General features: G+C 49.9%; 3 protein-coding genes across 7 annotated transcripts; 1 reads left to right on the top strand and 2 right to left on the bottom strand.

The window, feature by feature from the left end:
- Window positions 1-1,949: 1,949 nt before the first annotated feature.
- TrAFT101_006618 (uncharacterized protein) lies at window positions 1,950-8,161 on the bottom strand. 2 transcript variants are annotated; one of them, XM_066127821.1, is made up of 2 exons: window positions 7,973-8,161; window positions 2,277-7,908 (listed from the first exon to the last, which is right to left on the bottom strand). In XM_066127821.1, the coding sequence occupies exons 1-2, from the start codon at window positions 7,973-7,975 to the stop codon at window positions 3,139-3,141; spliced, it is 4,773 nt and encodes a 1,590-aa protein (XP_065983934.1). In that variant the 5' UTR covers window positions 7,976-8,161; the 3' UTR covers window positions 2,277-3,138. The 2 variants fall into 2 exon arrangements, with proteins under 2 accessions (XP_065983935.1, XP_065983934.1); XM_066127822.1 differs by having other exon boundaries at window positions 1,950-8,161.
- A 92-nt stretch (window positions 8,162-8,253) lies between these two features.
- On the top strand, window positions 8,254-9,180 carry TrAFT101_006619 (uncharacterized protein). Its single transcript, XM_066127823.1, has one exon. It carries the CDS (start codon window positions 8,368-8,370, stop codon window positions 8,899-8,901), a length of 534 nt encoding a protein of 177 aa, XP_065983936.1. The 5' UTR covers window positions 8,254-8,367; the 3' UTR covers window positions 8,902-9,180.
- Window positions 8,818-10,718, bottom strand: TrAFT101_006620 (uncharacterized protein). Of its 4 annotated transcripts, XM_066127825.1 has the most exons (5): window positions 10,220-10,718; window positions 9,471-10,160; window positions 9,287-9,413; window positions 9,171-9,227; window positions 8,818-9,118 (listed from the first exon to the last, which is right to left on the bottom strand). In XM_066127825.1, the coding sequence occupies exons 1-5, from the start codon at window positions 10,290-10,292 to the stop codon at window positions 9,076-9,078; spliced, it is 990 nt and encodes a 329-aa protein (XP_065983937.1). In that variant the 5' UTR covers window positions 10,293-10,718; the 3' UTR covers window positions 8,818-9,075. The 4 variants fall into 4 exon arrangements, with proteins under 4 accessions (XP_065983937.1, XP_065983939.1, XP_065983940.1 ...); XM_066127827.1 differs by having other exon boundaries at window positions 8,818-9,227; XM_066127826.1 differs by having other exon boundaries at window positions 9,171-9,413.
- Between the last annotated feature and the right edge of the window lie 1,451 nt (window positions 10,719-12,169).

Consider the following 12,169-nt stretch of genomic DNA (forward strand, 5'->3'; position numbering starts at 1 on the left):
TTTAAAAGTATGCAACGGATTATGTCCGCGGCTTGGGAACTGATGGAATATCCGGGGAGAAAGAAGTTGGAGAAAACGCGGGAGAGGTTAGAAAAGTTAGCAGAGATGCGACGAAGAAGGGGGTGGGAGAGGAGGGAACGAGAGTGGAGAATGGTTGATCAATGGGAGCGGGTGAGGAAGATGGAATGGGAGAGTGAGAGTGAGAGGGAGTGGGAGAAGAGAGAGTGGGAGAGGGAGAGGGAGAGGAAGATAAAATGGGAGAGTGAGAGTGAAAGGGAATGGGAGAGGGAGTGGGAGTGGGAGAGGGAGTGGGAGAAGGAGTGGGAGTGGGAAAGGAGGCAGTGGGAGTGGGAAAGGAAGCAGTGGGAGAGGATTGAGGATGAGAGAAGGGAGTATAAAGAGAAGGAGCAAGAGAGAAGGGAGCAAGAGAGGAGTGAATGGAGGAGGAGTGAACAGGAGAGGCTACGTATAGAGAAGCAGACACAATTCGTATTTAAGGAGTGGAATAGGAAATTAGTCAAGGACCGGGAGTGTACAGAGCCGGAGAAGGTAGAGTTAGAGAGGAAGAAGTTGGAAGAGGAGTTGAAGAGGGCAGAGCGGGCGATACGGGGGTTATTAGAGCAGTGGAATGAAAAAATGAAGGAGGAGCGAGAGAAGATAGAGCCTATAAGAAGGAATTTACAGGAAGAACGGGAGAGGATAGAGCAGCAGAGGATGGCATGGGAGCAAGCAGAGTGGGACAGAAGAAATTTAGAGAAGGTGCGAGAGAGGGCGGCTTGGGACCAAATCTTCTCAGAGGAGGAGATGCAGAAGATAAGGCTAGGTGATGTAGAGAGTATATTGCGGGGGCGTGAAAGAGTTGCTTGGACTGGGTTGTTCTCGATATTTGTACTCCTTGTTGTGGCTGTCTTGTCTGACAATCCTTCCGGCTGGTACATTTTTCTGTTATCTTTCGGGCTGTATTATATCCTACGAACTTTTCTCTTATAGCGCTGACTACGTCTTGTAGGGTTAATACGGGAAAGAAATGAAATGAAAAGCAAAGATTGCTGCAGCAACTAGGAACCTGAAGGTGATAGCAAGTTATGCGAAAACGTTTACAATTTTAGTTGTATGTATTCCTTGAAGAATGCGCGCCACGTTCGCTTTCCTTCGGTTGAGAATGGAATAGAAAGCATCTGACTTGCTATATACCACTTGGATTTTTCAGTGTTAAAGATATATTGAGGTTCTTTAAAAGACTGGAGAATCTTCTGCACTACAGCGACTATCTTCCAGTCCTTAATTAAAAGCTTTCTTTTAATATTACTGGGAGGTCCTGTTCTCTACCGCCTTATCTAGCCTATCGTTCTTTAATTATAAAAAACATTCTGTTTAAAGCAGATTGCTTTAGTAACGCTTAACAAGCCATGGCCTTATTGGACTGCTAACGAGTACAGATATTCTAGGCCTATGCAAGTACTGGCTTATCAGGAGCAGTTTACCGCTAAGCCTTGTAAAAGTCCTCGAAAAGTTAGCTGCTTGTTTAAAGGGCAATGCCTATATTATATAGCTTGCCAAACAGGCCATACTTGCTATAATTTTCCATCATAACAGCATCAACCATCTCCATAACCAGGCACAAATCCTGGGTCTCACCTGTTATAGTGGTAAGCGCTAAATCTTCCTCCAAACCCAGAGCATCTAAATCATCGTCGCTTTTCAATACATTGACGGCGTCAGACAGCTTACGCTGCTCATCTTCTTCAATCATAAAGTCTAATCATCCCAATGCGCAAGCAGCTCGGCAAAGTTATCTCTTTTACCAAATCCATTGCTTTTACTGCAAGGTTGAGAAAATGGGGACCGCAGGCTACAGCGAATACAACATTCGTGTTCGTCAAAACTAAACTCGTTCGCAAGTGGCTCCATGGCCGTATTGTTATTTATTGCATTATCAAGCATAAAGTATCCGATTCTGTTCTAAAGGCTAAATATATATATCGTATCAGCAACTTCATCTGCCAAGGCTGCTCCGGCATAGCGCTTTCGGAGAGCAGGCAACGCTAGAAGAATCCTCCATTATTTCCAATCCCAGTCTATGAATTAAGCGTTAACGCCAAGGAATAACGCGTTCTGTCTGGAGGTCTAATCGTTAAAAGTAAAGTAAATTATGCTTCTTGCTCTCTAAAGGAGAACTTTTATAGGATCAAGAGCTCGATTATACTCTTTTACAAAAAGACTCACAAGGATCCTATCGCTTGGTATCTGTTCCTCTTGAAGACAAGGATTGATATAGCGTAGTAGTGGCTTAAAGCCTTTCGAATTAATTAGATTAAAAGGGAGATTGTAGTAAATAAGACAGTCTAGAAGTAGTAGCTTATTTATCGCTGGATTAAATTAAGAGTGTAGATTGCTAAGGAGGCTCTGGTCTCGAGGATTTGTCGGATCAGTGCGCAGCATATCAAGCACGCTTCATTTTGCAGCTCCAGTCCCAGTGATAACTTCCTCCAAGCCAGCAGGCTGGACGACCCCGTGTTCCATTCTAAGATTACGAATAATAATCCCAGCAGTTGATGCGATGAACATGTAACGCAGAGGTTTCGTTTTATTGCGCAGGAAGCATCTTTCTCAGACCCACACAATCTTAGGGGGCTTAGAGCCATGGTCTTTCATCTTGAAGCCAAATTGCCGCCACCGTGTCCGCTCTCGAGAAGGGTCATGGAATGTTGTGAAGTTTGGAAATCGCTTGAATCTTTCAGTCGTTCTCTACGAAAATCCTTCCCTTGTCCACTTGGGTGATTGTTCCCGTCTCAAGCGAGAGATCACCTATTGCTGGAGAGTTTCCAGAGGCGGCAATCGGAACAACAAGTGTCGTCCTCGATATAGTCAATGTGCAGAAGTCTTCTACTCGGAGAAGGTCCATGACCCTAAGCTCCTTTATATTTCCGAGTCCGCAACACACGACAGATCCGAACTTCCGGCGGTGGTGTTCTGGGTGGTTGGATGAGCTTGGTCCGACACAAGCTTCGGCTAACATTGAGATGTGGTCCAGCGCAGTCAACGGCTTTAGACATCTGAAACATACACCACTTAACTTCTCGTCCTCTACCCGCCATTTAGGTTTTGGGGTAAGATATATCCCTTCAGTTTAGTCTCTTATTCTATACTCACTCTCTCAGCATGGTCAAGGCCGCCCCTAATCACCGCCAGGTCGCCGCTACGAGTCAACATAACATCTCTCTTTGTCAAGGCACAAACAATGTCCCTCTTCCCAGCGAACCAATCGTATGGGACGAAAAAGTGCTCAAAGACCTCGATCGTCGGGGAATCTTTGCGTTGCGCGATCTCTAACCCGCTGTCGCCGAGATCAACAGAGCACACCCAAAAAGACCGGTTCAAGAATACGAGTTTCCTCGATTCGTCAATTCCGATGATATGGGCAGCGCTTAGTTCGAATGTCGTCATCCGTGAACGAAGCGGAGCGGCTGGGCTCGATGTCGTGACCATATTCTCCCCGTTTTCATCCTTGGCAAGTTGATCTAACGCCGCCACAGTATCCAATTGCTTCCCTAGCAAGCTGCTATCGTTGTTTCCGACGGCGAGGCAGTCTGCGTCAATTATCGCAATTTTGTTGGTATTGACGGAGCCGTTCGGATGTAACAAGTCGAGCATGATTCTTTGTTTTTGGCCGAGCGAATAGAGAAACGCGCTTTTGAGCTCTGCCGTGTCGTTGTCCAACGACAATGCAATAGATGAAACTTCAGACCAGTCGCTCCAGCGGTAGGCGCAGACTTTGTCGTTGTCGACGCGAACCAGATGTAGAGAGAATTCTGGATGAGGGAGCCATTTGCGGATTCCTGGTATTTGTGGATATGTCCGCTCTCTCTCATAGTTGCCACTGTCCAAGTTGAACAGATGATCAGACTCGCGAGTCGATACCAAAAACTTCGCTGCCATTTCTCCTACTAGCACATCTGTGATTGCCTTCTCAGAGTCGAGGCGGGACTTGAATAGTACTGTCAGATCGCCGAGCCAACCTTTGTTTGCTGACTTCTGGATTCTGTGTAAAAAGATCCCGTTGGACGCATCGACGCTAAGGAGGGCGTCTCTCTGTTCAATCCAGGCCAACAGGCGGACTGGTGACTTGTGGCTGTAGAGAGTCCCCAAGCTCGCTGCCATTTTACGCTCGTACAGTACGACTGATCCATCATCCTTTCCGCAAAAGACAACTTCGGACGTGTGATGGACCACCATGGCAGTGACCTTCGCTTTGGCTTCCACGGAAACCGTCTCGACCACTGTAGTGGAAGTGGGCCCGCTGCTGTCATCGCTCAGGGACTCCCGCAACAGAGCTTCAGGTTCCCAGACAGTGCACTGGGCGCCTCGTATGTCAGCAAGAAGCATACTGTCTCTGCTAAAGGCAAGCTGCTTGATATACGAGTTGGATGACTTGACCCGATAGAGGAGCTTGAACGTATCAAATTCGTAAACGTGGATAATCCCATTTGCACCACCCGCTGCGAGGAGGCGCCCATTGGGGCTTGGGGCGAGGGTTTGGCAGTTGGCACGAAAACACTCCAGCTGCTGGTCAGCAAAGGGGTCAAGGAGGGCAAGATCACCATCGAGGTATGCGACTGCGAGAAGGCTAATGTCAGGGTTGGGGTTAAAAGCAAGCGCGACGACGACATGCGTGCTGGTCTCTCCGCTAGAGAGTTTCTTGCCACAGCTGCCAGCGTAGGCATCCTCTTCCATGTCCCATAACGTAATAGGTTGGCCGCTGTAAGCGACAGCAAGCATGCCGTGGCTGGTAGAGAGAGTCAGTGCGTATGGGTTCCCTCGCGGAGGCGTTCGGTTCGTCCCTGGCGTATCGGTATCGCTCCATGGCCTCCGCGCCGACTCCGGCCGGGCGTCGTGTCCCAAATTCCAAGTCGCGACGTAGTTGTTGCGACTCGCAATTAAAAGCGTCTCTCCAACGAATTCTATCCCCAGCGGACGCGAAGGGCTCGCGAGGCTGTGCACCACTTGCCCACTTCTGATGTCCCAGACCTTTGCCATCTCCATACCACAAGTCGCTACGAGGTCAGTTTTGGTCTTGAAAGCAATGAAGTTGACAGCTTCACCATGCTCAAAGACCTTGTACTCCTGGTAGGATGTGGCGTAGTACAATACGACAGCTCCTGAACTGAGACCAACGGCTAGGAACTCGTCTCCATAACTCAACGCCCTTGGTTGACCCTGACGGAAATTGATGCACAGCAACCTGTCGTCCCATTGCTTGTTAGATGCGCCAAGCACTGCGAGCCTCCGGCCTGAGCCCCCGGTGTTGTATACCATAGACTCGGTGGGACAGAATGGGGGTATCAACGAGTATATAGCTGACGGTGATACCGTGAGGGCGTTGGCGAACATGGCAGGAATCCGAGCAAGGTCTGTGGTCCACTGTCGGAGCGCTCGTATCCGAGGGTCTAGTGGTGTACGCTCAACGGCGCACGCATTGGCGTAGGTTTTGAGATGTTTTGAGGCGCGGATGAGGTCATTGAGATTCCGAGAGTCGGCAATCGTTTCGATCCAAGTGAGGACATTGGATCCCAGGAACTGCACGACAAGCTGGAACGTCTCTGCCGCCAACGGATCAGCCCTCGAGAGATGATATGAGTATGCTGTGTATGCATAGGCGGCAAAATCTAGTCTTGTTGCTGGTAAATTTGCCGAAGAACGGTGTCGACTGTTCCTCGGAGGCTTCATTTCTTCCCCGACAAGGTAATTGAGACACACCTGAGCCATCCTTGTGTGGGCCTTAGTTTTCTCGATGGAGAACTCTGACTCAAATCCGCCGGCCACAAGAAATTCTCTGGCAGTTTCATGCACCATCTTAACTCTCCCATATTTGTCCACAACCACCAGTTGACCACAGAGCGCGGCGATGCTTTCCTCCAATCTTGGGAATGAGTCGTGGGTGTCCAGGGTCAGAGCACCGTCCAGCTCGCTGATTTTCATAGGTCGAACCGCACATGCTGCCCACATGAGAATGGTTTTGGCCAGCTCCTTTCCACGAGCGGCCTGCGACATGTAGTCTAAAGTCCGCTTGTATAGTGACTCCATGCCTCTCGGCACGTCTTCAAGAATCTGGTGAATTTCCTTTCTGCTGTGGCAGCGTAGGAGTTCCTCAAGCACCAAGATTGTCCACAAGAAAGAGCCCCTAGATTTGTCTAGAATCTTCTTGGCTAATGTACCTCGATCGTCAGGTCCCACGACTCCTAAGGCCTGGGTCTTCCTCTCCACCAAAAGCCTGAGATCTGACTCTGTGTCTGTTATCGAGATTGACAAGGACTGGACTAGGTTGGGCGGAATGACTGAGAAACCTTGGTCCAGATCGGCCGTATCCCGACTTGTGACGAGAATTCTCAGGGGTATAGATTCATCCATGTTGGAAAGAATGGCATGGAAAAGGACCGGAGGATTGGAACATTCGTCCAGGGCGTCGATGACCCAGTAATGTCGAGTCATTGTGGCCCGTAAAATGCCAGAAAGGAAGAGGATTCTCCAGAGGGTACGTTCGTCGACGCGATCTAAGCAAACACCATCCGCCTGCATCGCTAGGATGGCATCAATAGCTTCGGCATTGGAGCTAGCCATCTGAAAAGCCAGAGATCGTAAACAACGACCTAGGTTGGACTTCGACTTGTCTCCATGCCTGAAGAAAAAGTAGCTGCATGCCTGGCCGGACTCCTTGAGCTGATCGATGACATAGCCAGCGAGAACAGATTTTCCAGTTGCCGGCTTGCCTTTGACCCATAGCGTCCTGTCATTTCCGGATTCTCCATCTCTCCATTTGACGTAACTGGCTTTGGCCGAAATCCATCCGCACGACCCGTGCATCCGAGCTTCGCAGACGTTTGCAAGATCATCGTCCAAGACGTCGGCAGCTTTCAGGTACTTCTTGAGGTTTCTGATCCTCTCACGCCTTTGCTTCAGCTGCAGCTCCGAAATTGCCGTGGAAATTTTGCTGACGGTAGAAGCGAGCGCGTTTCGTAGGAGGGCGTAGTTGGAGTCTTCAGGTGTGTCAAACTTACATATCGAGCGGTGGTCAGCAGTCATGGGTATCTGATTCTCTTCACGGTACCCGAGGACGGCCGACTCGGGATTTACGATGAGTGAGCTAAACCGTTTCATATTCTGCGTTTCGTAGAACGACCAAAGCTCAAGGCCGGCCGAAAAATGCCGAAATTCGTCATTGATCACTTGGACCGCCCCAGAGTTCGGTTCTAGATCGCCAATATAAGCGCGGTCGTACGCAACCCTAAGGAGGTTCTTCAGCATCTTTGCCGAGTCGGCACCTCGATGCGGCGTGGCCAGGAAATAGAATGCGGCGAATCGCCCAGCCAGCGCATTGTGCACTGCGTCCTGTTTCGCCAGGATATATGCCTTCTTCATCACCAAGCCACCCATGCTGTGGCCGATGACAACGATGTATGTCCCGGAATTGGCGATGCATGGCGAAGTGCTTATTGCGCCTGGGAATGACTTGCCGATGTGGTGTACATTCAAGCAGTCCTCCTTGCCCTTCAGGTAGTATGAATCGTACCCATAGCTATGGATGCGGACGTTCTTGAATGCGAGGTCTTTGGAGAGCCACTCCTTTGGCCAAAAATGAGACTGCAGGGACGACTTGCTCCATGTTTTTTTAGAATTGCCGCCTAGGCCATGGACGAAGATGAAGTCGATCTCCGGCGCCGTTGGGGAATAGAGGAGGGTCAGTCCAAGTGGGCCTTTCACGCCCTCAGCTTGATCGCCCGAGGTGGTTGACGTCCTGGACAGGGTTTTTGACGGAGAAAACAGGCTCCTCGAGCTCTTATGCGAGTCGCGACTACTTGAGGGACTGTCGGTATGTAGGTCGGGCTTTTTGCGCCGCTCCTTTCGAAAGAACTAGTAAAGTCAGTGATCTGGCAGGATCAAAATTTCCCACGAGGCTAAGGAGATGAGAGTTAACCATTGTAGTCCCCAGAACTCAGTGCGCGGGGCGCCAATCTCGGTTGCCCAGACTCATCCAAGGTGACGTCGACACGATGGTCTGTCCCTTCAAAAGAATAATGGAACAATGGTACAATGAGAATTGTTTCAGGAGAGACTCTTGGTGGTGCTCAACCACCTCGCGATCGAAGCAAGTACATAGCAGGTGATCAGCCCCTTTGTACCACCAACCCGCTGGCTCAGGTAACACAACGGCATGTATTTTACCCTAGAAAATCGCGCACCTAAGATTTCAAGAACACCCCCATTGACCTGTACCTTCTTTGCCATTTCTTGATGATGCTGTGTTGATTTGGCCCATGAGAGGGATTGTCCGCGCCTCGTGCATTATTTCAGACAGCTATTTAATTTACTATGGATTCACAGACGAATCCAACCTTCGCGATTGGGGACCATGGGGCTTTCATGGAGTTTGCTCTTATTCAGGCACAAAAATCACCGCCAGCTGCCAACAAATTCTGCGTCGGAGCCGTACTTGTCGATGCTGGTACGGGAAAGGTCCTATCGACAGGATACTCGCTTGAATATCCGCGAGATTACAAGGGAGATCCAGGCACCACACACGCAGAGCAGTGTTGTTTTATCAAGATCGCCGACGAGCACAACCTCTCTGAGGAACGCATCCATGAGGTCCTTCCGGCCGACACGGCGCTGTACACGACCATGGAGCCATGCAACGAGAGACTTAGCGGCAACATGACCTGCGTGACCAGGATCTTGAGACTTAAGAGCGCCATCAAGACTGTCTACGTGGGAATCAAGGAGCCAGGGACGTTTATCGCGCACAATGACGGGCAGGAAAGGCTGGAGGCAAACGGTGTCAAGGTCGTGTTCCCCGTTGAACATTGGCGCGACAGAATCACCAAGGTCTCAATGAATGGGCACTGAAGACTGAGAAAAAGAACGAGATTGCGGTAACACCCGTCCGGCCCGTCCGGCCCGTCCGGCCCGGCTCTAGTTACATGTATTTTGACCCCCCATTGCCCTGGCCCGCAGCTAAATCCCCACGGTTTTGCAATTAGATATGTACACTTTTAGCCTACGCCGTATTAATCAATTCCCCTAACCATATCTCTGGACCAAATCTCTCATAACATCAAGAACCCTGTTAAGCTCATTAGCCGCCATACTAGACAGCAGGCTGAGAATAGCCTCACTGTGTCCGAAGTGTCTCGTTATCGACAAAAAGCGCTGATACATGTGTGTCAAACCTCCTAGCTTGATATCAGCTATGTAAGTCAGGAGGAAGGAAAAGAGTTTCTGATTATCTCACAGCCTATAGAGGTCTAGGCGGCCTTCAAAATCCTCTTCCGGCGGCGAAATCTGGGCGAATGTGTTGTAGGCAGCAATGTACTCATCCCCAAACCTATTGCAAGCCGGTCGCCACTGGCCAAACTCATCTTCAAATTCAAGTTGTTTAGCAAGGATAACCGCAAGTGCTTCATAGGAGAACATACATTCGTTGTGCGCGAAGAAGCAGCACGCATCAAAGACAAGAGGCTGGTCGCTGTCGACATTAATCCCTGCATTTGCGTACCAAAGGTCTCCATGGACTAGTGAAGGTTTCACTGCTCGACCGTCACTCTCGAGCGGCCTCAGGAGCCTCGGGATGACCTTTTCGAACAGAGCACGGGAGAGGACATCGAGCTCCTCACTAGGGCCTTTCCTTTCAATCTCCAGGTCAAGCGCCTGTCTCATGGTCTTGGCGAAGAATGCCTCCCAGCTATCTTCCCATGCCACGAACTGAGGTAGGTTTCCTGCGTAGGTAGTGATGTGGAATCCGAACTTCCCTGTAGGCGATACGCTTTTCTGGTGCAGTGTTGACAGAAGAGCGGCAAATTTGTGAGGGTCAGGCATATCGTCAGTCATTTCTCGAAACTCGCAGAGGAAGAAGTGGGTGTCTGCTATCGTCCTGTAGGTGCCGCAAGCGATGGGCCTTGGGACAAATTCTGGCAGAACGTTGTGCATCGCGCTCATTGAGTGGAATTCACCCCTGGTCATATTCATGCCTAGTTCTTTCGAAATGACCTTGATGAAGAAGGACTGCGGCGTACCATCACGGAGCCGCACGTCGATGCGACCTGTCTGCGCCCAGAAGCTTATGCCATGGTTCTCGGTGGATGTGACTTTGCATCCTTCTGGCAGTTCTTGGGAGGCAGTCAATATGACGACGACCTTGTGAGTTCGCCCAGGGCCTGTAGCTTACCCGTCAACACGGCTGGGTCTATTTTGGTATTGCCCGCCCCGAATTCAAGGCCATCTGCGCCGTTATAGTTCATTTCCTTGGTTAAAGAATGTGCTGAATCAGTTTAGCGTCCCGCTGGTTGGAGATCATCAGGATCTCGGAGACGCGGCGTTTATTATAGGCGGCGCTTCTGGATGCCCCCACCATCATGATCGAGTACTACATGTATGTATGTAATTAATTGCAGCCGAGCTCCCCTCTTGGCGGCTCGAATCCTGTCGAATCCACCCACCGCAGGACACAACCTTGAAAGCGAATGTCACAGAACGACATATAGACGCCGATTCTCGCGGCTAACGACACACAATACCCACTGCCATGAATCCTTTTCAATTCTAAGTTTCTATTTTGTCAGACAGTGGTGAGAAACATCCGCAGCATCCTAGGCGGTGTTTATCAATTGATGAGGATAATCCAAGGAGAAAGAGCTTCTTGAGAGATGCACCGAGGCTGTGGCCCGTTGTGCGGCATATTTATGTATTTATGCCAATTTCGTCCCTAAATAACTGGGGGAGGGGGGCGGAGGGGCCATTGCGGCCGAATTCTTACCACCGGGCAGCGTCGCGTCGGGGATGACTCGCTCACGGATCCGGGCGAAGGGTCCCTCACCTTTGGTGCAATAAACAGCGCTGCATGAGTAGGAGCGAAGGTCGGCAATAGAAGGGAGGCTTGTCGAGTAATACATCTCATTATTGGACTGGACGTAATCGACTGTTGGTGATAGGATGCGGGGAGACGCATCGAGGAATGAATTATGCCAACCTCGATCGCTGGTTAATCTGTATCGTAAAGATGCTGCGGAATGATTGCAAGCCTCCTGATTCCCCCCTCTTTCGGACTCTCCCATCCTCTTCGCAATAGGGTGTTTATTGAGATGGACTTGCTCTTACCTCCCAATTGTAGCGGCAATGGAGAGTGGCACGCATCTCAAGTGCAGTTAGTCGGTGGTGCAACCACAGCTCAAAAGGTTGCGCAAGAAGTGTCAGTGAGAATCTTCGGGTCACAGCGGGAAGATGAGAACTGGAAATGGGAACGAAGTCGCAAGGAGCTCATCACACGATAGCAGAGGCGCTATACTTGATATCCAGTAGTAATTAGGACGCCCATCCCCCCGTTAATCGCCCTACCAACATGAATACTGCACTTTGCAGTTTTCGTTCCAATGGCCTGTCCCAACAGCTCCAAGGTGGACTTCTCATCGGGCCGGCACCCGAAAGTGCGACATGGACTCTTTCGGAACTCCCAGGAGAGCGACTTCAGGATGGCCAAGGAAAGCACATTTACCCAAGACCACACACCACACACGATCCATCTACGGAGAGCTTCGTTTGAGCCGCCTGGGTAAGATATAACGTCTCTCGCACACCCGTTCTATGTGACTACATGGCGCACTGGAAGAATCCAACAGAGTGAGCCTGGGTCAAGGTTAGCGTAAAACATTTTGCGAGAGGGATTGCACTTACACCGGATATAGTACATTCATTCATTCATTCATTTATTTATTACGCCCGGTGGAAATTTTAAAAGGGCAACTATGAACCTATAAACCTGTACCTTCTGAAGCTTAGCTTGATTTGCAATCTGAGTCGCTGTCTCATCTGATAATGCGACGGAGATGGCTGTGAAGATGGGACTGTTAGAATAAGAAATGACTGATAATATAGTAGTTCGGTACTTTCAATGCACATTTGCAGCTATAAATATATCGCAAATTCAGACGTGTTCAAAGCGAGAAGCTCCAGAGACCTTGGGTGACCAAAGACTGTAAGTCCCTAGCTTAGCCAACCTACAGAACACATAAACGCAGTGTATCACTCGTTATGTATAAAGCATCTCCCATTAGATCAGCGGGCGGTCCCCAAGTCCTGACCGGTGCCTTCAAATAGAGGAGGCAGTTGAAAATGCCTTGAA

The sequence above is a fragment of the Trichoderma asperellum genome, chromosome 4 (genome assembly GCF_020647865.1).
Source record: "Trichoderma asperellum chromosome 4, complete sequence".
NCBI lineage: Eukaryota > Fungi > Ascomycota > Sordariomycetes > Hypocreales > Hypocreaceae > Trichoderma > Trichoderma asperellum.

Excerpts from the sequence above, each read along its gene's own strand:
- TrAFT101_006620 (XM_066127825.1), bottom strand. The coding sequence starts at position 10,292 with ATGAACTATAACGGCGCAGATGGCCTTGAATTCGGGGCGGGCAATACC. Across the intron at positions 10,161-10,219 it reads AGACCCAGCCGTGTTGACGG|AACTGCCAGAAGGATGCAAA; the intron begins GTAAGCTACAGG and ends CTGCCTCCCAAG. Across the intron at positions 9,119-9,170 it reads AACGAGACACTTCGGACACA|GGTTCTTGATGTTATGAGAG; the intron begins GTGAGGCTATTC and ends TGAGCTTAACAG.
- TrAFT101_006619 (XM_066127823.1), top strand. The coding sequence starts at position 8,368 with ATGGATTCACAGACGAATCCAACCTTCGCGATTGGGGACCATGGGGCT.